The sequence below is a fragment of the Patiria miniata genome, unplaced genomic scaffold (assembly GCF_015706575.1).
Source record: "Patiria miniata isolate m_02_andy unplaced genomic scaffold, ASM1570657v1 HiC_scaffold_7, whole genome shotgun sequence".
Lineage (NCBI taxonomy): Eukaryota > Metazoa > Echinodermata > Asteroidea > Valvatida > Asterinidae > Patiria > Patiria miniata.
In genome coordinates, this window is record NW_024037074.1 from 41,172,256 (window position 1) to 41,194,705 (window position 22,450).

Here is a 22,450-nt window from a genome sequence, read left to right on the forward strand (position 1 = left end):
CGACGAATACGACTTGAAACACATCTAACTTAATGTAGTCCCGGAGATTTATAGAGGGCGCTATATTGATCATTCGTTTCGGAGGGAGGCAAACATGAACAGTGAACACTGGTGAATTTAGTGACAGAACTAAGTTCTATAAAAGTTAGCTGCAGCTGCTAACTTAATCAGTTAATTAGCCATAAATTTGTTCATGATTACAGACAGGAGAAATTATGACGCAGAAATGGACGATCTAGAATTGAATCCAAGAATTTTAGCAGCTTGTAAAAAAGGTTTGTAAATAGTGGAAGTGGGGGCCGGAATTGTTGATAAATTCATTTTAGGAACTAATTTGCATTATTAATTAAGCCTTGCCTTAGTTAGCTTAGGATCCCGGTACAACTTAATTATAATATTAATTGAACAAAGGGAAAGAATGTTGCAATCTGACGCTACTTCAGCGGTTGTGTACAAAGTCTATGGAGAGTCAAGATAATTTCCTAACAAAATTGGAAATATTTCTCAGTCCCAGATTCATTTTGCACTTACTGACCTTCATTGATATAATATATGAAGAAAAAAGCAGCGTCAGGTTGCAACATTCTTTCCGAACAAAGAATTAACAGGGTTTGAACCTGCGACCTCCGGAACACCGTGCCAGTGCTCTACCAACTTGGCAATGGGGCTAGGTAGGATATTAAGGAAACAGTTTTGGGGGATTTTTTTGCATCATCTCACACTTTATAAATAAAATAGGCCTAACGTTACATTTCCAATTCATTAAAAAGCATCATTGTTCATACTTCCCTTTTAAAACTTAAAATATATAAAGTGTGAAATTTATACCTAATTTAAAAATTAGTTATGATACGACAATTATGTTTTAACGAAGATTAAGTAATCAAATTTAACAAAGTACTTGCAAGACATGTAAGAAGCTTTTTGTTTTTGAAATTTGGAAACCATTAATACTTTGTTTTTTCTTGACTATCCCAGTCAACTTTGCATCCTTCTCTACCATTCTGAGCTTGTCTTCAGCTGACCTGGGACGACGTACGAAGCTGCCTGCTAACGACGTCAGAACACTGCTGCACACTGTCTCTGAGAAAGTCTACACCAACCCATCTGCCACTGGTATACTTCCTGCTGTTGTCCTGGATATTGTGATATTAGTCCAAAAATTTGGGACTCTCAATACTGTGTATGAGAGTCCCAAAACTTAAGGTATTGAAAACATGTAATACAAGAAAATAGACTGGCACCTAAAACAACCAGTCCAACACAGCTTCAGTACTGCATCAATCAACCATGCCAAAAGAATTTAAGAAACATGTGGCATGAAGCGGGAACTAATCTCAATTTACTACACATTTCTTTATAGTCAAGCCACCAGACTATTGACACTGAATGAAGAGGTCAGTCTTTAAAACATTTGGACCATGGTTGGACATGTACCAGTGTAGTATTTAGCCCCATTTTGAAATCACTTGACTTCCCTCTCATGTGCAAAATATTGAAGAAAAGTCTCCTTTAAAAATTGAATTGAGTCTGCAAACTTGGTTGGTAAAATACTGAGGACATTTTCTTTGCCCCAGTGGCATTTTTTGAGAAATTTGCTGACTAAACTGTGAGTAAAGTGGGCCTGATTTAGTTTTGCACGTTTCAGAGCACTCCAGATCTCTGTCTGATCCCAAATATCACATTACAGGTTGTCTCACAATTTAGTTACAAAAAAACTGGTGCTTACCAAAAAAACCCCACAGTAGTTATACATTCTTTGTTACTTGAACACTTGGGACCTCCGTGAAATAGTAGTGATGCATTAGTGTCTTATAGTGCTGTGGGGTTTGAAGTAAACTTCTTTCTTTCAAAAATCCTGTATTTTTCCTAAGTTGTCTTGGATAAAACAACTTTAGAAAAGTTACAATATACAACATTTGCAAAAATCTAAAAATAAAACTACCAAGTTTTTACAAAATACCTTACTAGGATGTTGGTAAATGACAGTCTAAAGCATCCTGTAAAATTATGGCACCTGGTGTGAGGTCATTTTCCAAGAAAATGGTATTTTTGTCTACATTTCCAACGGTGGTCGGCCGACCACCGTTGGAAAAACTATTTTTCAACTACTGCACCAAATTTACCATTTTGTTCAGTCCAAATTTTGTTTGCTGTTGGTTACATGTTCATGAACGGGTGCAGGCCAGCTAGACTGGTTTCCTTACCTTACAATTTTCTGGCATCTATAAATGGATCCATTTTATCTTTAGTGGAGTCAGGGAACCAGACTACTTGAACAGTTTTGTTTTTCTTGGTCTTTCCAGCATTTTCGAACACAAAACTTCAAACTTGTCAGTGTAAAAATATTTGATCTATTATACTTACCCCTCAAATGGTTCATTTCTGAAAATTACAGCAAAAGCCAATGATGTACATTCCCTTTAACCAATAAAGTACCCCATGGGTACTCCTTGGTAAAGTTTTTTTTTACTGCCAAAGGAATCTTTTTGTAGAAATAAGTAAAAGAAATAATACAGTCTGTCACGAGCCAATGTGGCCCATCAGGCCGGTGTTTATCTCCTGTTTATCTTCAGTATCATGAAACGACTGAGAATATTTCTACTCCCCCTGGATGGGATGCCAGTCCATCTCAGGTTACTCCCCACCTAATGCTGGCACCCATTTATACTCCTGGGTGGAGAGAGGCAAGTGGTGGTGAAGTGGCTTGCCCAAGGACACAACATATGGCCAGCGGCTGGATTCGAATCCCTGACCCTCTGATCACGAGTCACAAACCCTAACCACTAGGCCACACTCCCCAGTGTGTTTTGTTGAAGTGATACCTGCAAATGAATACTTTCTTTCTGATTCAATGAATTCACTTTCACTAGCTCAGTGAAAACTGGGGCCCATATAGTTGAATTGTATGGAACACTTTACAAAAGGGTGAAAACATGACAAAAATCTGCTCAGACAAAAGAATTAGCACAATTTTAAACTGTCACATGCACATTGCCAAACTAAGTCACTAACTTAGCAAGCACTTTCAGTATGACATTTGACATGAAAAATATCAGTTACAAGATGAAATTTTACGCCGGCGTGATGTAAATCAAATTAGGTTTTGCCCTTCACCGACGTTTAAACACTGTGTACTCGGTGTGTTACCTCCTGAGTGAAAGTTGGAAAAAATCACTTGGGTGGGACTCGAACCCACGACCTCCTGCTTTCTAGTGCAGATGTCTTACCACTCGACCACCGAGCTAACGGGATTGGTTGGCTGGTTCGAATCTGATGTATATAGCAGCGGGTACCGCATAAACTATTATAATATCATTTTTGTTTTCATAAATACGTAATATGTCCATAATATGTCCCATTCCTTAATCATGTTTCTCACCCTCTGCAGCTCTTGAGTTGTACCATGGCACCTGCCACCAATCCCTGCGAGTGTCGTGCCTTCGTACAGGCTGTGAGGTACTGGATGGCTTCCTGAGAGGAGGGATCCTGACGCCTGGCATCACGGAGATTGCTGGCGAGAGTGCCGCTGGAAAGACCCAACTATGCATGCAGCTGTGTCTGAGCGTACAGAGATCAACCGAAAATGGAGGCCTAGCTGGAGGTCAGTAAAGCATCCTTTAGTCACCCTCAGGTCAACCTTGTGATAACGCAGAACATTCGGCAACTGCCTTTTCAGCATCAAGCTGCGCCTGAGCTTCAACCATTGTGAACATTTCAGCCGCCAATTTTTTTGCCACCTGAGTGTAACTGCGACAATATTAAGACGATCGACATCAGTTAGCACCCCCAAAATAATCATGTTGCAAGAGTAGAAAAATTTCAACTTCTGCGCCATGATGGAACGTGTTCCCAATGGGCAGGAATCAAACGCAGTCAACTGGTGTAAAGTTACGACATCGTGCACGTGTTCGGATCATCTAATGTTATTGTGAATCGTCGTGGGTGACGTGAGCATGTTTGCAATTATTCTTTTGTCGAGATGCCGCTTGTTCCACAAACACACGATTTCTCAGTTTTGTGACCTGAGCTTTTCTTTTGTGCTTGATGCCGACGGTTCTTTCACGGCACAAGTAAATCGCAGGTCGACCTGAGGCTAGTTTCAGGCATGCAACTTTTCCTCAGATCAGCTGATTTCCTCTTTTTTCACTTCCAATGTGTGCCATTGAAATAGAAAAACACTGTACAAAGTATTGGAAAGCTTTGAACTTCCTCTTTTTTGTGACTTTCCAGTTGCATGCCTGTAGTTTACTGCCACACGTGGGTGCTTTTCCTGAAACAGAATTTGCTGAATTAAACATTGATTAACCCTACATCAACGGGTATTTTTTCTGGAGATCTTCCTTAGTCTTCTAGAATCACCACTTTGCAGGAAGCCAATGACTCAGATCTAGTACATTATTTTCAAGAAACATTCTTCAAGCCTATGTAAAGCCTGGGCTCTCACTTTCTCAACCCTCAACTGCAATGGGAAACTGACTAGGTGAATTATAACAATTTTTGAAAAGTTGAACAAAGAAATTGACTGGAGCGGGGTTTGAACCTGCAACCTCCGGATTACCGTTCCGGTGTTCTACCAACTGAGCTATCCAGCCCTATGTTGGCGGTTCCCCAATTTGTCACTATTTTTGTTAGAGCTGTGCTAGTCAGAAGCCATAAACCCGTATATGCCATGCAGCCAGGGAACACACCCAAAGTCACGATATATTGATGAATGTTTTCAATCATCCAGGTAGTTGAATATTACACTGAAATAATATAATCTAGTCAACTGGACTTACTATTTAAACTTGTGACGGTTTCACGTCCTATCCCGGACGCTTCTTCACAAAGTCACGATGCAGAGCTGGGAAATGACAAATGGGGATCACTCAGAGAGGATACTGCTTTTTATTACAAATTCTCCAATGAACCACAAAAGGAAACTGACTAGGTGAATTATAACACTTTTTGAAAAGTTGAACAATGAAATTGACTGGAGCGGGGTTTGATAAGGTCAGGTTGGTCAATCCTTCAGAAATATGAATTTGATGGAGCCAGAGAGTCATATTGTAAAATTTTAATGCAATAAAAAATATTATGTACCAAATCTCACATATGACATATGTCTTTTTCTTTTTTTCAGGGGCTGTGTATATTTGTACCGAGGATGTTTTCCCAAGTAAGAGATTGCATCAGCTCATTCAGAACTTCCAGAAAAAATTAGACGCCACAGAATGTCGACAACTGAAACTTGGCGACAACATCTTCATTGAGCACCTTTCAGAAATAGTAAGCCAGGAATTTCAGGCGCTTTTCACTTACCTGACCAACCATGGCCAATCTGACTTGACCTGACCTGTACCAATCTGACCTAACCTGACCTGAGCTGATCTGATCTGCCCTGCCCTGACAAACCTGAACTCACCTGAACTGACCTGACCTGTACCAATCCGACATGACCTGACCTGAGCTGATCTGACCTGCCCTGACCAACCTGAATTCACCTGAACTCACCTGACCTGACCTGACCTGTACCAATCCGACATGACCTGACCTGAGCTGATCTGACCTGCCCTGACCAACCTGAACTCACCTGAACTCACCTGACCTGTACCAATCCGACATGACCTGACCTGAGCTGATCTGACCTGCCCTGACCAACCTGAACTCACCTGAACTGACCTGACCTGACCTGTACCAATCCGACCTGAGCTGATCTGACCTGCCCTGACCAACCTGAACTCACCTGAACTGACCTGACCTGTACCAATCCGACATGACCTGACCTGAGCTGATCTGACCTGCCCTGACCAACCTGAACTCACCTGACCTGACCTGACCTGACCTGACCTGTACCAATCCGACATGACCTGACCTGAGCTGATCTGACCTGCCCTGACCAACCTGAACTCACCTGAACTGACCTGACCTGACCTGTACCAATCCGACCTGACCTGATCTGACCTGCCCTGACCAACCTGACCTGACCTGGCCTGACCTGTACCAATCTGATCTGGCCTGGCCTGAACTGACCTGACCTGTACCAATATAATCTGATCTAACCCAACCCAATCCATTTGACCTGACCTGACCTGCCCCGAGCTGACATAACCTGAGCTGACTTGACCCAACCTGACCTGTCCTGACCTAATGTGTCCCATCCTGACCTGATTAAATATTGCATGAAGGAAGAATGCAAAATTAAACAAGCAGTAAGCCCGAGGTGCCCGAAAAAACCTGTAAAACATTTAGGTGAACCTTGAGCTACCCCCTGTCTATTTGTGCATTCACCCGTAAAGTACATGTAACTGAGGGGCAAGGCTGACTTGATCAGAAGACAATATATAACAAGCAAAAAATCGATGTACATGTAGATAGCATGTAGATTCCAAAAGCTGAGTCTCTTGGAACACTCGTATGAAACTTTGAGGTGGATTGTTCCTGTTCATCCTAACTGCCTAGGGTGAGTGAAAATCCTCTCACATTGTTTTGCTTTCCTACTTTGACAGGATCAGCTTGTTCACTGTATCCAGTACCGCATCCCCCTCCTCCTGAAGCAGAGTCAAGTCAAACTGATCGTCGTGGACTCCGTAGCTGCCCTCTTCCGCTGTGAGTTCAGCCCAGGGGAGGCTGCCAAGAGAGCCAAGCGCCTGCAGAGTCTGGGTGCCCAGCTGCACCGACTGAGCAGGCTCCATCATGTGCCAGTGATCTGTGTCAATCAGGTAAGGCTGACAGCAATGTTGGTTCAAGACTATGATTAGCGGATGCTTCCTGACAATGGTTGGATTAGTCAACTGTTTGGGACTGTCCTTTCAAGGTTGGTCGCATCGCCAGTTATCGACTGCCGAGCATACATGGTGAGTAAAAAAAACGAAACCCAAATGTCAGGACTATTATTGTATTGAAGTTCTACATGTAGCACTTTCACAATCTAGGACATGAAAGCCCAATTCATAAGCTTTCTTTTAGTACAAGAATCATTCAAATCACTCATGTACTTTTCAAGTTACGGAATTTTAAAGACAACCATCGTTTTAAAGTTCTGCCCATGGATCACAAAAATGGTGTGCGTTCCTTCAGCAAAACGAAAACAATTCACACACAGCCCTATTTGATTTGTTTTCGTTTTGCGAAAGAACACTGAACTTTTTTGTGATCCGTGGACAGAACCTTAAAACGGTAGTTGTGTTTAAAATTCCGTAACTTAAGTACATGAGTGATTTGAATGATTCTTGTACTTAAAGAAGGCTTATGAATTGGGCTTTAATATCCTAGATTTTGAAAGTGTAACATGCAGAACTTCATTGAAACAATGGTCCCAACATTTGGGGTTCATTTTTTTTTACTCACCCTGTATTGCAGTGTACTGTAGGAAGCTAGCACCGTGAGTTTTTTTTATGACGTTCTACCTAAGCTCAATTTTGTATTGTTTGTATTGTGATATTAGCATGCAGGCACAAGTCAGTCACAAATCAACCATTACTTGATTAACGGCTTAATATAGCCTACATCCGCGTATTCTTGTCAGTTAAACTAGACATTATACATCAGTCTGCTTCATAATTCCACAACCATTGTATTTAATAACCTCTGCAACTGGAGCAAACCACTTACGGAGTCTCAGTAAGTTCATGTTGACAAGTCACATCAGTTGACAAAAACAACTCGTGGCAAAACAGCCATTGCATATCGTTGGTCGCACCGCAATCTGACTCATCTGGCATTTTGGGTGCACGAATGAAGTGACACATCTGGCAATGTGTTGTGTCCTTGGGCAAGCCACTCTAACCCCACTTGCCTCTCTCCTGCCGGGAGTACAAATGGGGACCAGCATTCGGTTGTATCCCACCCAAGATGGAAAAAACATGTTCCCAGTTGTTTCGTATTGAGGGATAGGAAACAAGCAATAAATGCCGGTTTGAGCACTGGCTCGTGAGAGACTCTGGTTCCAGAGGGGCCAGCCCATGGGCTCCGTGCGCCAACGAAAGAGGGCGCCCTTTTACCTAGCAACAACGTCCCATGGGCGGGACATTTCGCTGGTTGACGCACACCGTTCCTTGTGTGTGATGCACGTACACCAGGGGATTTGTACTATGTACACGCAGTGGCCGCACTTCGCGGCAAACGAATTGTAGTCAGGCAAGATGGCATCGGTCGGTCACCCCCAACTGTACTTTCTTTGCCGGTGAGGGGGTACTTGTGAACAGAGCGGATAGTCATCTTTATACCTGACTGACTGACTAACCGACTCGCTGTCACATGTGCATTAGTCTGGCGCTGCTTGTTTCAAGTACTTCCATGATATGTGTGTAGGCAACAAGTCAAGTCTCCACGCGAACGGTGAAACTGATTTTTCATTTTCATCACGTTACCACTACAGCTTGTAAAATTCAATGATTCTTAAAATACAATGATTCTTACTTGCTTGATGCAGGTCACTGCTAACATGAGTAGCGGCAGCCTCAACCCCAACCAGCGACAACTCATCCCGGCTCTGGGCCTGGCCTGGTCCAACCTGATCCAAACCCGTCTCATGCTCGGCCGGACTGCTTACAAACTCTCTTCCGGTGATGCAGTGTGCCCGCCTCGGCCAGAAGACGCAACGCAGACCCAGGCAGGGACGGATGAAGTACCAGTCAGGTCCATGGAGGTGGTCTTTGCTCCACACCTGCCAAACGACACCTGTTATTTTGTGGTGGAGGCAGCTGGTGTCCGAGGCTTGAGGTGACAAGGCATGCCGTCCATGAACAGTAGATGGCGCGTTGTAATCACTTTGCGTACACGTACTTGTTTGCTACACTCGACTTACTTAAAGGTAGCAGACAACATTTGCAAACATAAAAAAAAATACCAAATTTTTATAAACTACCTTACTTGACTGTAAGAGAATAATAGTCTCAAGCATCCTGTGAAATCATGGCACCTGGTGTGCTGTCATTTTCAAGAAAGGTGGAATTTTTGTATGAATTTCCAACGATGGTCGGCCAATCATTGTTGGAAACAAATTTACTTTTTTTTTATTTATTGCCCCCAATTTACCAAATTTAGTTAGTCCACATTTTGTTTGCAATCGGTTAAACATCCATGAATGGGTGTAAGCCAGCTAATTCCCTGACCTGACAATCTATAAACTGCTCCATTTCGTCTGAAGTAGGGTTAGGGAACCATACTACAAAAGCAGCATTTGTCTTCTTGGTTTTTCCAGCGTCTATGAACACAAAACTTTAAACAGGTCAGTGTAACAATATTTGCTATAAAATACTCTATATCCGTCCATTTCTGAAAATTGCAGCAAAAGCAAATGTTGTACATAACCTTTAAAGGCACATAGGATCATTTGCATGTATCCCAAAAGTAACCTAAAGAATTTTTAACAAAAACATATTTGGATTAAAGGTGCTACTGTTACTATACCACTGTGAAATTATTCATTATTCATTATTGCTCTCATTTAGGCGAAATTTAAAAATGTAGTGGTTTCCAATGATCAGTCAATTGACTGATCATTGGAAATAAAGAGTTACTGTAACGAAATCATATTTCGTGATCAAAAGATCGTGCATGGTTTTTCACTCACAAAAAGTGTACTATCCACTGAGCTGAAACTTCAACAGGTTAGGTATTGAAAGTTCTCCTTTGGATTTTGAGTGGTGCTATTATTGGAAATGAACAAAAAGCTTTTAATCTGCATGTGCACGACCCTGTGACGTCTTCGCGTGCGCCTCAGGCGTCATCGGCAACGTTTTCAAATGCCCCTCTCAATGGTCTCCTCCAACTCTCCCCATTGAAGGGGTACTTATGCACAAAGTCTATAATTTCCCCACATCCAATCCCATCATGGTTGGATATGTAGTTCCCTGTTTGATCGCCTGGATAATTTGTACATTTGACCCACCTTCCGAAAAATTAGTCTCCAGAAAAGTCTCCCAGTTATCAACTATTACTAGATAAATTATAGCACACAAGCAATGCATTTTCACAACTGTGATTGGGTCAAGTTTCCTCCAAATTACCACTTTCAACATTTTTTAAATCACAGGGGATCGGGTTGGCGTAGCGGTACTTTCCTCGCCTTCGCCTTCCACCGCTGTGACCCGGGTTTGAATCCCGCCTGGGCCAATATGTGGATTGGGTTTTCAGCCCCTGCCCGAGTCTGTGGGTTGTCCCTTAGAATATCATTCTGGGGTTTTCTTCGCACCACTAACATGACTAAAAGTGTAATTTCCTTCCACATCTTCTATTGAGTCTTATCCATTCTGTTCTGGTGCTTGCAGTGTTGGATGTTGTCAAAATAAATAAAACAAAAATAATTGTTTTCTATTTCATCTGCTTCAAGTTCATTGACAACTTTCATTTAAATGTTAGTGGCAAAATTTTAAATGCCCCTCCATCGGAGAGGAAATGAATCAATGTTTGTTTCAAATTTTCAATATCGTACAATTTTTATTTATTTATTTATTATTTTGGGGATGAATAAAGGGCATCTTCCTCTTACTTGTACAATTTATGTTGTCTTTTGTTTCTAAGATTATTGATTTGGAAATACAATCATTCTGAATCACACAAACTGTTAACAAATCTTAAAGGACACTTTCAGACAGAATTTTTTTCAGTTCAGTTCAGCTGTAGTTTTCATTTATATGTAAGTAAACCAGTGCTCTTGAGAAATGATTGAACTGTAAAATATGCCATACTGACTGAATCTTTTTGAAGGTTTGAAATTACTCTTCTATGTATGTAAATGTTTGCTTTATGCTGTTTTCTAATTAAGGTGACAAATGTATATCCCACCTATACCAATTGTTTTTGTTCAACCAGAATTTGTATATTTATGCATTAAATATTTAATACCTTGTTGAACAGCTTAAAAATTAAACCTGAGGAATTGCTTTTTCTTGCCTGTTTAAATATTTCCTGATTTTCTAGGAGGTGTACATTTGTATATTATTTGGGCCAATAAAAAGTTGAATACAATAAGTCCAAAAAGTTTACGTTGTTTCTCTGGTGTTATGGAAATCTGCTGGAAGACTTATTGAAACTCTTATCACTATCCTCAATTGGCCTTAAAAGAAACGTGTGACCATCTGTGTTCAATCCTAAGCCCATTTAGAACAATCTTTTGAGATAAAGATTTTTTTCTCAATGTCAACTTCCGCAATTTGGAAAAAGGCACCAAGTGTGTGTGCTCCAGTGGTTGTTGCAATAATAATAATTTATACAAATGTAACAACAATGACATGTGTGTGCCAATTGTAATTGATTATAGTGCGATTTGACCCTCCCTACCCACCCACCCTACAGGCTAAGATGGTTGTTATTAAAGATGTATATACTGTCCATGAAATTTTCGAATATTACCCCGAAAATATACATTATTTTTACATTGCTACTTTCCAAGCAACACAAAATTGACTCGAATGAGACATCGAACAAGAAAATTGGCCAAACTTAAGTTATGAAACTTCTTTACAAATGTGTGTAGACTAGTTACCACCTCCTATCAAAATAGATAAATTAGGAATCAGGAACCAGTCTGCTCCAGGGCTGATCTGCTTGTGAAGCAAAAGCAATAGGCAACACAAAATAAAAACTTTTCATTGGTTGCAGATGCCCCCACCAAAAAAAAAAAATTATAATAATAATTATTATTATAAATAGTATTTCTCATTCAAAAATAATACAAGTTGAAAATTCAGTAAGGACAAAAAAACAAAAACAAAATCGAATTTGTTGAGCATATACAGTGAACATTTTCAACAAATGTTCACCTAAATGACATTTCACACACGCGTCATATAACAGATCAATTGAGAAATCAATTTTAAAAGGTCCATATGTAGCTCTTTTTTTGTAATCTGCAGTCTATTGCATGTGTCATATGCCATTTTCATTTTAGTACATGTATTTTTTTTTAAATCAAGTTTGGAAGTAGCTTGATTTAACAGACAATGAATGATTGTACAACTGCCAATCCTATAACACAATACCTTCCGTATTCCCTAAAGTTAAAAGGAAAACCAGGAGGATAGGCCTAAACTTGTTTTGATCTGTTTCAGTTGAAAATTAAGGGCAAGCCTCTGATAAATATTTACAAATCAACAAATTCCCCCTTTCATTTGTGTTCAGTCCCCCCCCCCCCCCCCCCCCCCCCCTGAAAGTTAACCCTTTTCCGATTTGGTAATGAATTATTCATATCTGCGGTTGACGGTTCTTATCTGACCGCAGTCTGCCTGCCATTGATATGGAAATAACTCGGCGGGACTGCAACCATAGCAACAGACCATACGCCGGTCGACTATGCACATTCGACGACAGCGCATGGCATGGATTGAAAATACCGTCATTCTTGGAGGGATGTTTTCTGTATTTTTGGATTCAGTGGTGAGTCTTCCAAAGGTAAATTTTGAAAGACTTTGCCACATATTGCCCACTGATGATTTGCCCCAATTTTTGTGTCGTAATCAATTAGGAGACAGGTGTTGAAGTTGTATGCTACTCGCGTTGTTTACACGGCATAGGCAGGCCATCATTGAAGTGAACAGAGAAGTTCGACCTTTGCTTTGTTTTGTCGATAAGTTTTCGGCTTGACTGTCACTGAACATTCCGATATCCCCCATCGAATGTTTAGACATTGTTTGGATAGCAAAAACAGCGAACATTGGAATTATTAAAAGGGCGAAATTTATGTTAGTTCCTGGTTGCATGAACTTCGCTCATCGACATCGTCACGGTGGGCGGCGTGTTGCTGCGATACGACACACACACAATCACAGTGCCCCATATCAGTTCACATGCACAACTGGTCGTAAATAATAATCCTTTAGTTTACAACGTCAGAAGTTTATTCCAAAGCCGAGATAAAGGAGTAATTGCAGAATACCCCGCCAGTCGGAAATACACCCCTAAATTCTCTGGCTACGAATACGAGGTTTGACAAGAAAATTACTTTAGGTTTAGATTTTTTTTCCACAGCCAATTAAGATAATTCAATCAGCATTAATTTGTGTACATGACAACAGGTATGTCCAAACATGGAGGAACTATTGAGTATTGGTGCAAACAATGTGCTTCTCTGAGGACCGACATTGGTGATAAAGTCTTCATTTGAGCGGCGAAACTTGAACAAATCCGACAAAAGATGCCGATTGCTCAGACGCGTTTGGAGATCCTGCAGGTCCACAAGTTCCTGCAGTGTGTTCGCAACCAGGACAAGCCACAGATTGAGAAACTCTGCTCCCATGGCGTGCCTCACCTCATCAACTACAGTGAGCCCAACGAGGGGGAGACGGGGCTGCACCTTGCCGCCCGAGTCAACGACGATGACATGGTCAAGTTCTTGCTGGAGTTGGGGGCTCATCCCAACGTGGTGGACTTGAAGGGCCGGACGGCGGCCATGAGAGCGGCCGAGTACGGTCACGTACAGACGCTGGAGGTGCTTGCTAACGCTGGCTCAGATATGAAGATCAAGGATGCAGAGGGGAAAGGTGGGCTTAATGAATTAAATCAGTGTTTGTTTGTTTCTTTCTTTGTTTGCTGGGGTGTTTGTTTGTTTGTTTGTTTTCTGAATTTGATTGTTCAAAACTTTTCTTCATTACAACTAAATTGGTGCTTCACTTTTTTTCAGAACCATTTTCTTGACAATGAAATTAATGATCTCATTTTATGTTTGTAAATAAATTTGTGTTAAACATTCATTATAATTTGCATTTAGTTTGGACCATGTTTTACTGAAATTTATATAAAATGCATGTATTAAGTCACTGATGTGAAATATTTATGTAAACAGTATCTTGCAGATATCTAAATGAACATTTTAAGTTTTTTGTTGAACTTATTATTTTTGTAATAAAAGTGTAAAATAATATTGAATAAGACTTTCTACCACTATTGTCAAATTGAAATAAGAAAACTTTTTTTGAAGAACAAAAAAAAGAAGCTGTTTTATTAAATAAAAATAATATCTGTCAGTCCTTACATTTTCATGAAATTTCAATTGTCATCTTACAACTTAATTTTTCATCCTGCAATTTTCTGTCCTTCCCAGGTATTCTATTCTACTGCATTCTGCCAACGAGTCGCCATGCAAAGTGCACCCAGATCGTCCTAGAGTGCGGAGCTGAGTGTAACAACATCGCCAACGATGGCATGCCGCTGCTGGTCCTGGCTTGCATGGACTCTGTAGAGAACGAGAAAATCTGCATCCAGTTTCTTGACAATGCTGCCGATGCAAACAGTGCCCAGCCTGTAAGTGAATTACAGAGATGGGAACTGGGTTCTTGGGGAGGGGGAGGGAGGGGGAGCTGTCACCAACTGATGGAGTTGTCTCAAAAGAGTTTAAATTGGATGGCAATTTGAAATTTTTAAATGCTTTCATTTTAAAAAAGGGAAGAGGAACATACCTCTGTCTTCACTAAATTTTTCGGTATTTTACGCTTGAGGTACTCTTTGCTTGAATCAAATACCATGATCTCAAAATTTGAATCTGCTCCGGAACCGAGTCCGTGTTGTAGCTGATTCAAGTTTCCTCCAAGATTGGATTTCAGGCAGTTCAAAACAAATTTTGCATTGAAGTGTAAATTTCAGAGAGGGATTACCCCTTATAAGGTGGACTTGGTGTTCCTCTAATTTATATGTTAATATGTAGCTCATTTATTAATTTAACAGGGGTCTTTAAAACGCTCGTTCCTTGGTAAAGTTAGAGTCAATTTCAACAAGAACGTTGACTCCTTGATGGATTCCAAAACAATTCTGAGAATGAAGGAGTCGTCAGTGAACTAAGTAATTATTGAAAAGGGTGACAGAACTAACCTTATTACTTAAGCGTAGTTTCCATATCGAGGTAAGAATCACACAGAGCAACGCAAACAAGACCCAATCTGCAACGCAGACAGAAAAGTTTCATCCGCAATTTTAACGACAACCCAGACAAATGCAAACTACCTCGCAGATAATTGGAAAAGTTGAACCCGGTTCAACTTTGCCGACTGTTCTGAGCACTGTCTGCGCAGTCTGCATAAGCTTAACGTCGATATGGAAACTAGGTTTTACTGACTTCTGGTTTATTTATTGATTTCTTTTCTCCATTTCCTTTCCCCCAGTCCACCAATAAGACCCCCTTGATTGAAGCAGCCCGCAGCGGCAGCGTGGCAGTTTGCCGAGCAATCCTGGCCAAAGGCGGAGCGGTCAACGCCATGGACAAGAACAAGAGAACCGCGGCCCACATGGCGGCCAAGAACGGCCACTTTGACGTGCTGCGTCTACTGTGCAGCTACAGCGCCGACCTGAGCTTAGTAGACACCATCGGGAACACCATGATCCACTACACATGTGAGGGAGGCTTTGCAAACTGCTTGAAGTATCTGTCTCAAAGAGGTTAGTTTGTCAGTGACTTAATGAAGAGTGAATCAACAAATTGTGCTTTACCCTTTCTTAGGGCCCTTCTCAATTCATATCAGGGACGACTTCTGGACAAGTTGCGAACATTGTATCGGGTATAAGTTGCAGGATTCTCAATAACTTCCCCGCAATTGGCCCGCAAAGTAATCAGTATTGGTGAGTCAAGCAGTTGCTAATGAAAATTTCCCCGGAACACGTCCGGGACAAAGGCAGAGCTTCTTCCGGACAAAGTGAACGATTCTACCCGGAACTTGTTGGGAACTCATCCTGGATATGAATTGAGACGGCCCTAAGTAAAGATTTACTTCAAGATCTTGCTTTCCCTTTTCTTAAACGTCAGGTTTTGTGTTTTGTATTTTGGTTGAAATCAGTCAATTGAAACCTAACCAATGTCAGCACTAACATCATGTTATAAATTTTTTATTTTTTTTTTAAGGATGCAAAGCACACACTAAGAATGACGACGGGCTGCTTCCGAAAGTGATTGCCAAGAACAAGGGTTTCAAAGATGTCATGAAGGAGTGTCGGAAAGCCGAGCGTCTGTCCAAGAAGCTCCAAGGTGGCGGGAAAGCCCCAACCGAGGCCTGGGCCGTGAAAATGTACGACTGGGCCCACGAGAACCAGACCAAACTCTTGGAGAGGTTCCAGGGCTTGGACCCTGACGGTAACGAGGTGATATCAAGAGACGACTTCTATGATGTCTTGGTCACCCTCGAGGCACCAATCGATGAGGACAGTTTCAAGGCCCTGTTTTTACTCCATGACAAGACCAAAGAAGGGGTCATAAACTACCATGAGTTCTTGGCGGGGAAGAAATTCGTCCACAAGACCTACCTCATGTCAGCTTTTGAGAAGAAGGAGAAAAAGAAAAAGGGCAAGAAGGGCAAGAAGAAGAAAGGCAAGACGAAGGTTCCCATGCCGATTTGTGTCGGCGTTGAGGGGGCTAGAACTGAATACGGTGAGCCACCTGAACATCTTATTCACAGACATGTGCCATTTACAGACACCGGACGCTTTGACCGCGACCATCCCCCCGACCACCCGATTCAAGACGACTCAGCGTGGTACCTCCACTTCCCAGAGAAGACATATATCAATGTCACCGATGCTGCCAAGATGACAGACTTGGACTCGATGCGTCAGGCTTACTCACGTGGCCGATCGGTAAACACGCAGGACAAATACTACAAGACAGCGCTGATGGTCGCATGCGCACATGGCAACTTGGAGATGACAAAATTCCTTTTGGAAAATGGGTAAGTTGGACTTCTCAGAGTCTTTTTAAAGGATAACTCATTTTCTTCAGTTTAAAAAAATGATAGCAATTATTGTTCCATCATTAATGGTTGTTTCAAGTTTCTTCCACTCTTTTTTATTTCTAAAGTTTTTGTATCATGGCAAACAATGCCGTTAGGTCAACCTAACTGTTGTTAACTTTTTTTTTTAAGTGAAATTGCTTGTCACGAATGATAACAAAAATGACGTTTTCTGTTTTGTTACAGCGACACAAATTTGTGAACTTTTTATAGAGATTTCCAGCTTATCTACAAATAAGTAGTATTCTATTAAATTGCAACACAAAACAAATTTCTGTTTGGAAGGAAATATATGTCAACTCGTTTGGCTTGATCATGCTTCTGATTGAGAGTGTTAAATCGTGCTCGGAGTTGTGCTTCAAACAATGATAGAATAAGCATCCATGCTTCTTCTTTTTGTCGTAACCTTTGCAGATCTGACGTCAACTGCCAAGATAATTTCAAGTGGACGCCGCTGCACCACGCTTGCCTGTCAGGCCAGCTGGACGTGGTTGAACACTTGGTGGCTCACCAAGCCAACCTCAACGCCCAGGCCATGAACGGTGGCACGCCGTTAATGAGAGCCATCCAGACCTCCTCCCCAGATATCGTGAAGTATCTCATCGAGAAGGGCTGCGACGTCACCCTGGAGAATAGAAAAGGTCAGTGTGAATGGGAATCTCCTGTAGGTCCTTTGTGATGACACAAGCCCCGCTCTGTTTGAGATATTTTTCAAAGTCTTAGTCAAGTTCTCACAAGTCAATCATAAGTCTTCCGGCCTCAAGTCAGGTAAAAAGCTATCCTATTGAACGGTAATAGTTACTTCTTGTACCTGTATGAGAGAACGAAAACCTATTCTAATGTTTCGAACTCACCTGAAAAGCTGGCTAAATGCCACGCTTATGTTGTCGGACTCATCTGGACAACATGGTGAATATCAAATTTGATTTATGAGGGTAAAACACAACAACGATGACAAAATACAAGACTCAAAAACAAAAATGGCGACAGTGCCGAACAAGTTTAAAAGCACGTCGCCCATTGGCTGGTGTTTTTTGTAACATGATCTCTGATTGCTTGAGAATGATGGGGGTGTAGGGTTACTAGAGAGAACAGCCAAAACCTTGGGCTGACAAGCAGCGAACGTAGTTCGCAGGTTTGTGCCAAAACTTGTGAGAATGTCACGTCTCCCTAAGTCCTGTTCAAAACGATAAAAGCACAGTGTCAATCTAATGTCATTTGGGAACCTTGCAAACAGTTTTATAAAGACTTTTATTCCATGATTTTATTCTATTTCTTTAAAACATGTGTAGTAGACATTTCAAAGGTTGTAAATATATTGATCAATCTGAAAACCAAAAAAATCACCCCCATTCAGTTTTGTCTCATTTTTGTCCACTATGGCCTGTGTCCCCAGTTCTGTCTCAATATGCCAGAATGCCTCATGTTTGTGCACAGAGTTCATAGTTGAAGAACCAAGGTGTAAATTTTAAAGAAAAATACCCGAAATAAGCCATGATTTTCTTTTTCTTTTTTTAGGCGACAATGCTCTAGATGTTGCCAAGTGGTGGGCCGACCCCAGGGTACTGGAGATTGTCCAGGCCAAATTCGAGACCATTCCTCAGCCCAAGGAGGGAAAGAAGGGCAAAGGCAAGAAGGGACGAGGAAAGAGCGGTGGGCAGAAGAAGGCTCCTCCAAGGTCACACTCCGTACCGCCAATACCCCAGGGTGGTATGACAACACAGGCGGTAGGTACCATGCACTGTAACCATAGTTATTGTTATACCCCAAAACAAAATGAGATTTCAAAATATTTTAAGAAAGTTAACATTGCTCTGCTGGGCCCCATATGCAGGGTGAAGAAAACAGAAAACATGTTTGTGGGGCCAACATCATAGTTCCTTTGGTCTAACAGTCACAGTACATACACAGTAGCCGATTTCACGAATTTTTTTGCAGTGGCACAACTCCGCTTGAGTCACAATTTATTGCGTTACCTGCGCATCATTTCACGCTGTGCAACATTTCACTTATAAAAATGACATATTTCACAAAAGTCTCATAGTGCGCAAGACCGCGACTTACTCAATAAATTATGGCATAACTTGCGCAATCATTTTAGGTGGCGTACGTTGTGGCATAGCGACTGAAAATGACACATTTTACCAGCAAATTGTGATCTTTGTAAAGCCTGCTATTGCACAACTTAACAAGGTTGATACAAGACAACCACAGCTTCTTGTTTGAAGTAAATGAATTGCTATTTTACTAGTCACAGAATTTTTAGAGTTGCCACACGATTCCGGAGAAAGTTGGACAAAATAGTTTTCAAATGGCGGGCTGAGGTGATTCAGCGACTGTACATTTTGTGAACGAACAAATTCATACACAAACATGCAGCTGTCGTAAATGCTGTTATTATTCTCGTCCAAAATGTTTAGATTGTTTGAAACGTTGCGCAGCTACGCCAAAATTTGTGAAATCGATTGTAAGTTTATTGCGCAGCTGTGCAACAAATTTGCTGCGTAAGTCTTACGCATGGCGTAAGCTACGCACTTTTTCGTGAAATCAGCTGTAGCACAATTAGCTACAAAGCAAGCTGTAAGTGTAAAATGGGGACTTTTTTAGCATCAGTCGATGAAGGCAGGATATTCTTCTTTTCTGTTGTTTACATTATTCTAAGCATCTAAACGAATGCCTCAGGGAATACAGCACTTTCAGCAGTTTAAAACCGTTTTTATCAGAGAAGTCTTCTTACTTTTTTAAAAACTTGGGTAACTTTTTTGTGAAAAAGTTCAGGTAAAAGATTTTTGAAGTTGAGTCAATCAGTCACCTAAACTGTGTCAGCTTATGAAGAGAGATGACGATTCAAAACAAGCATTCGGTCTATATATGAATGCAGCATGTATAAGATTTTAGGCTTTTCATGGTGGAGTATCGATATAGCTTTGGTTTGCAGTAACACCATGTGGTTGTGTTTACTTTTGCTCAGTAGATTTAGTTCCAATAAGAACTGTCCTGCTAGTTCAAAAAAGGAACTTGTGCTGCTTATTATCTCCTTTCGCTAAGTACATTGGAAGGCGGTGGGACTTTTCACAATTTTCTTCACTGAGGCCGAGTGAGATGAGTTTGGTCTCAATGTTTCGACTAGCGTGCTCTACTCATCATCAGGAGACTTTAGTGAAAGTAGATAATAAGCAGGACAAGTTCCTTTTTGAACTAGCAGGACAGTTCTTATCAGAACTATTCTATTGAGCGTAAGTACGCAGAACCACATGGTGTTACCACAAACCGAAGCTATACATGTACATGTTATGAGACTCCGAACAAATTGTGCATATGGTTTTGTCTGTATTCTCAAATTGTATAGTATCCACTGAGTCAAAACTTTCACAGGTTCGTTGTTATGCAATAAGGTCTTCAGCAATTTCGATGCTCCAAAGTCCAAACAAACAGAAAAATGTACAACAAGCAAATTATCCTACAAACATTTGACCGATAGATTGTCGTTGTTACCTGCAGATAACTGACTCGCCCACCATCAGCCCACGGGAGAGAAAGGGTTCAGTCCTCCGGGCGGCATCAGCTATGGCCGGCGGCATCGAGCATCATGAAGACATCACCTACATACCATTCGTTGCCTGGAGCAACATGCCCAACACCAGGGAGCTCATCGTCAAGAAGGAACAGAGGAGAATGCGATTCGGCGACGGCATCGACTTTCCAGACTTCAAGATGCCCTTCAAGGATAACTTCATGAAGAAGTCTGAGGCGCTGGGTGGAGTTGATTCCGACGACGATGATTGAACGACACACTAGGGTGAGGACAACCAGTGGCAGTGACTGATTTTTGTTAGGAGCCACTAATGTGCCAATAATAGAGACTGATCAAGTACGCCATTTTGTCTTTGAGCTTCCGGACCCCTCCGTGACCCTTCTAGGAGCATTTTACACTGAGATGCACTTTCTTGCTCTAATTTTTGACAGAATGATTTCTAATCGTTAATCAACCCTGAGAAACATTCATGTTGGCATTTTATCTTGGCATTCCACAGGAAAGAATTATGAGAAATCAGTTGGAGATTGATAAAAACAAATTTTACTTACGACCTTTTACATCCGGCATTTTCGTACCTAGGTCTCCTTGTTCGATCACGTTTGTTTTCACATTGCGTACTTGCGTGAGAACGAAAATTATAACGACGCGAAGAGTTACCTACCTACATCTGATGGATTCTAGATTTAGTCGGACTTGCTTGAATACAGTTCTTATCAACGGTCATTTTAGATTTGTTTGTAAATGATAATGATTCCTTTAAGTTTATTCAAAAAAATGGTATGTCCCAAAAGACATTTTAGTCTCCTATTTAAGATTCAGTTTTCACCCACTGACAGCCACAAAATCATTTCATAAATTGTCATCTTTGTCCCAGTGCTCCGAGTTCCACTAGTCCACACGTATTTTAGATTTTCGAAGTGAGAGGTCAATTTTTGGCACGATATTTCTCTTTCACGTCATGCGATTTTTAAATTTCCATAAATTGAGATGCAAGTAACAATTTTACAATACCTTATTTAAGGGTGATTCTCCTAAGAAATCAATGTACCAAAAATAATTTTAAAAACTCTAACTTTTACACGCTAACTTTCCTATTTGCGGGGTCCGCAAGCGTGCCACCAGGGGTCAACTTTCAGGCTCTATAGAGGCGTCAACTTTAAAAGCTCATGTATGGGCAGAAGTATCACTGTTGATCGAAATTCCAATCTACTGGAATAGTTGACAATGATCTGTGATCATGACAGTCCTGTGGTTATGTACACATGAGAACTTCAGTGTGCAGGAAAGTACTACATTGTATTATGGTAGGTAGAATTTGTCTGTCGCACCACGGAGTGAGGTATCATGTGCACAAAGTCCATAGATGTTACGTCACTTCATGGTGCACCTGACAAATTGTTTCGTAGGGTGAACTGATGAGATAAAAATGTCTACACAATGTATATGCACATCAGTACATGTACATGAACAATCACATGACCAGAGCTAACCATGGTAGTAAAAGACGACTATCATGGTTAAAAACAATCTCAACAGATGTGTGTGTGTTAAAAAAGGCAATAATAACCAATGTTTTGTCCTTATATTGTACATATGAACTAGAACAGAACAAAGGAAAAGGTGTTGGGTTTTTCAAGTAAATCATGTTACACACAGAAGACTATACTTGTCATAGTCAAAGTTCATTAAAATACAATTCAATATTGGGTGTTGCCCTTCACCGATGTATTTTATAAACACTGTACATGTATACTCAGATGACTTACCACTCGACCACCGAGCTTGCCGGAGTCGGCTGGCTGGTTCAAATATAGCAGATATACCAGCGGGTACCACAATGAAACTACAGTGCTCATACATGGATTTTTTTTTATTTTTTTTTGCGTCAGGGTGATGTAAATTCAATATTGGCAGTTTTGGCCATCACCGACGTATTTTATAAACACTGTATACTCAGTGCCCCCCGAGTGACTGTGAGAAAAATCACTCGGGTGGGACTCGAACCCACGACCTCCTGCTTACTAGCGCAGCAATCTTACCATTCAACCACCGGGCTTGCCGGAGTCGGCTGGCTGGTTTAAGAGCACCGTGTACCGCAATTAAACTATTCATCAGATGGGCAATTCCACAGTTACTCATGTTACATTTTTGATGTACTTTTGAGTTTCCTTGGGCTGTAATTACCTTACTGAAAAGGTTTAATACATGTGTAACTGTT

General features: G+C 41.1%; 2 protein-coding genes across 2 annotated transcripts; both read left to right on the forward strand.

Annotated features, from left to right (window-relative positions):
* Positions 1–177: 177 nt before the first annotated feature.
* On the forward strand, positions 178–8,869 carry LOC119745309 (DNA repair protein XRCC3-like). The gene is made up of 6 exons (XM_038221587.1): positions 178–275; positions 979–1,116; positions 3,392–3,604; positions 5,126–5,271; positions 6,492–6,704; positions 8,417–8,869. Exons 1-6 carry the CDS (start codon positions 194–196, stop codon positions 8,708–8,710), a joined length of 1,086 nt encoding a protein of 361 aa, XP_038077515.1. The 5' UTR covers positions 178–193; the 3' UTR covers positions 8,711–8,869.
* A 3,377-nt stretch (positions 8,870–12,246) lies between these two features.
* On the forward strand, positions 12,247–20,805 carry LOC119745856 (ankyrin repeat and EF-hand domain-containing protein 1-like). The gene is made up of 8 exons (XM_038222490.1): positions 12,247–12,378; positions 13,002–13,466; positions 14,027–14,226; positions 15,081–15,354; positions 15,815–16,634; positions 17,109–17,335; positions 18,213–18,421; positions 20,196–20,805. The coding sequence occupies exons 2-8, from the start codon at positions 13,121–13,123 to the stop codon at positions 20,478–20,480; spliced, it is 2,361 nt and encodes a 786-aa protein (XP_038078418.1). The 5' UTR covers positions 12,247–12,378; positions 13,002–13,120; the 3' UTR covers positions 20,481–20,805.
* The last annotated feature ends 1,645 nt before the right edge of the window (positions 20,806–22,450 follow it).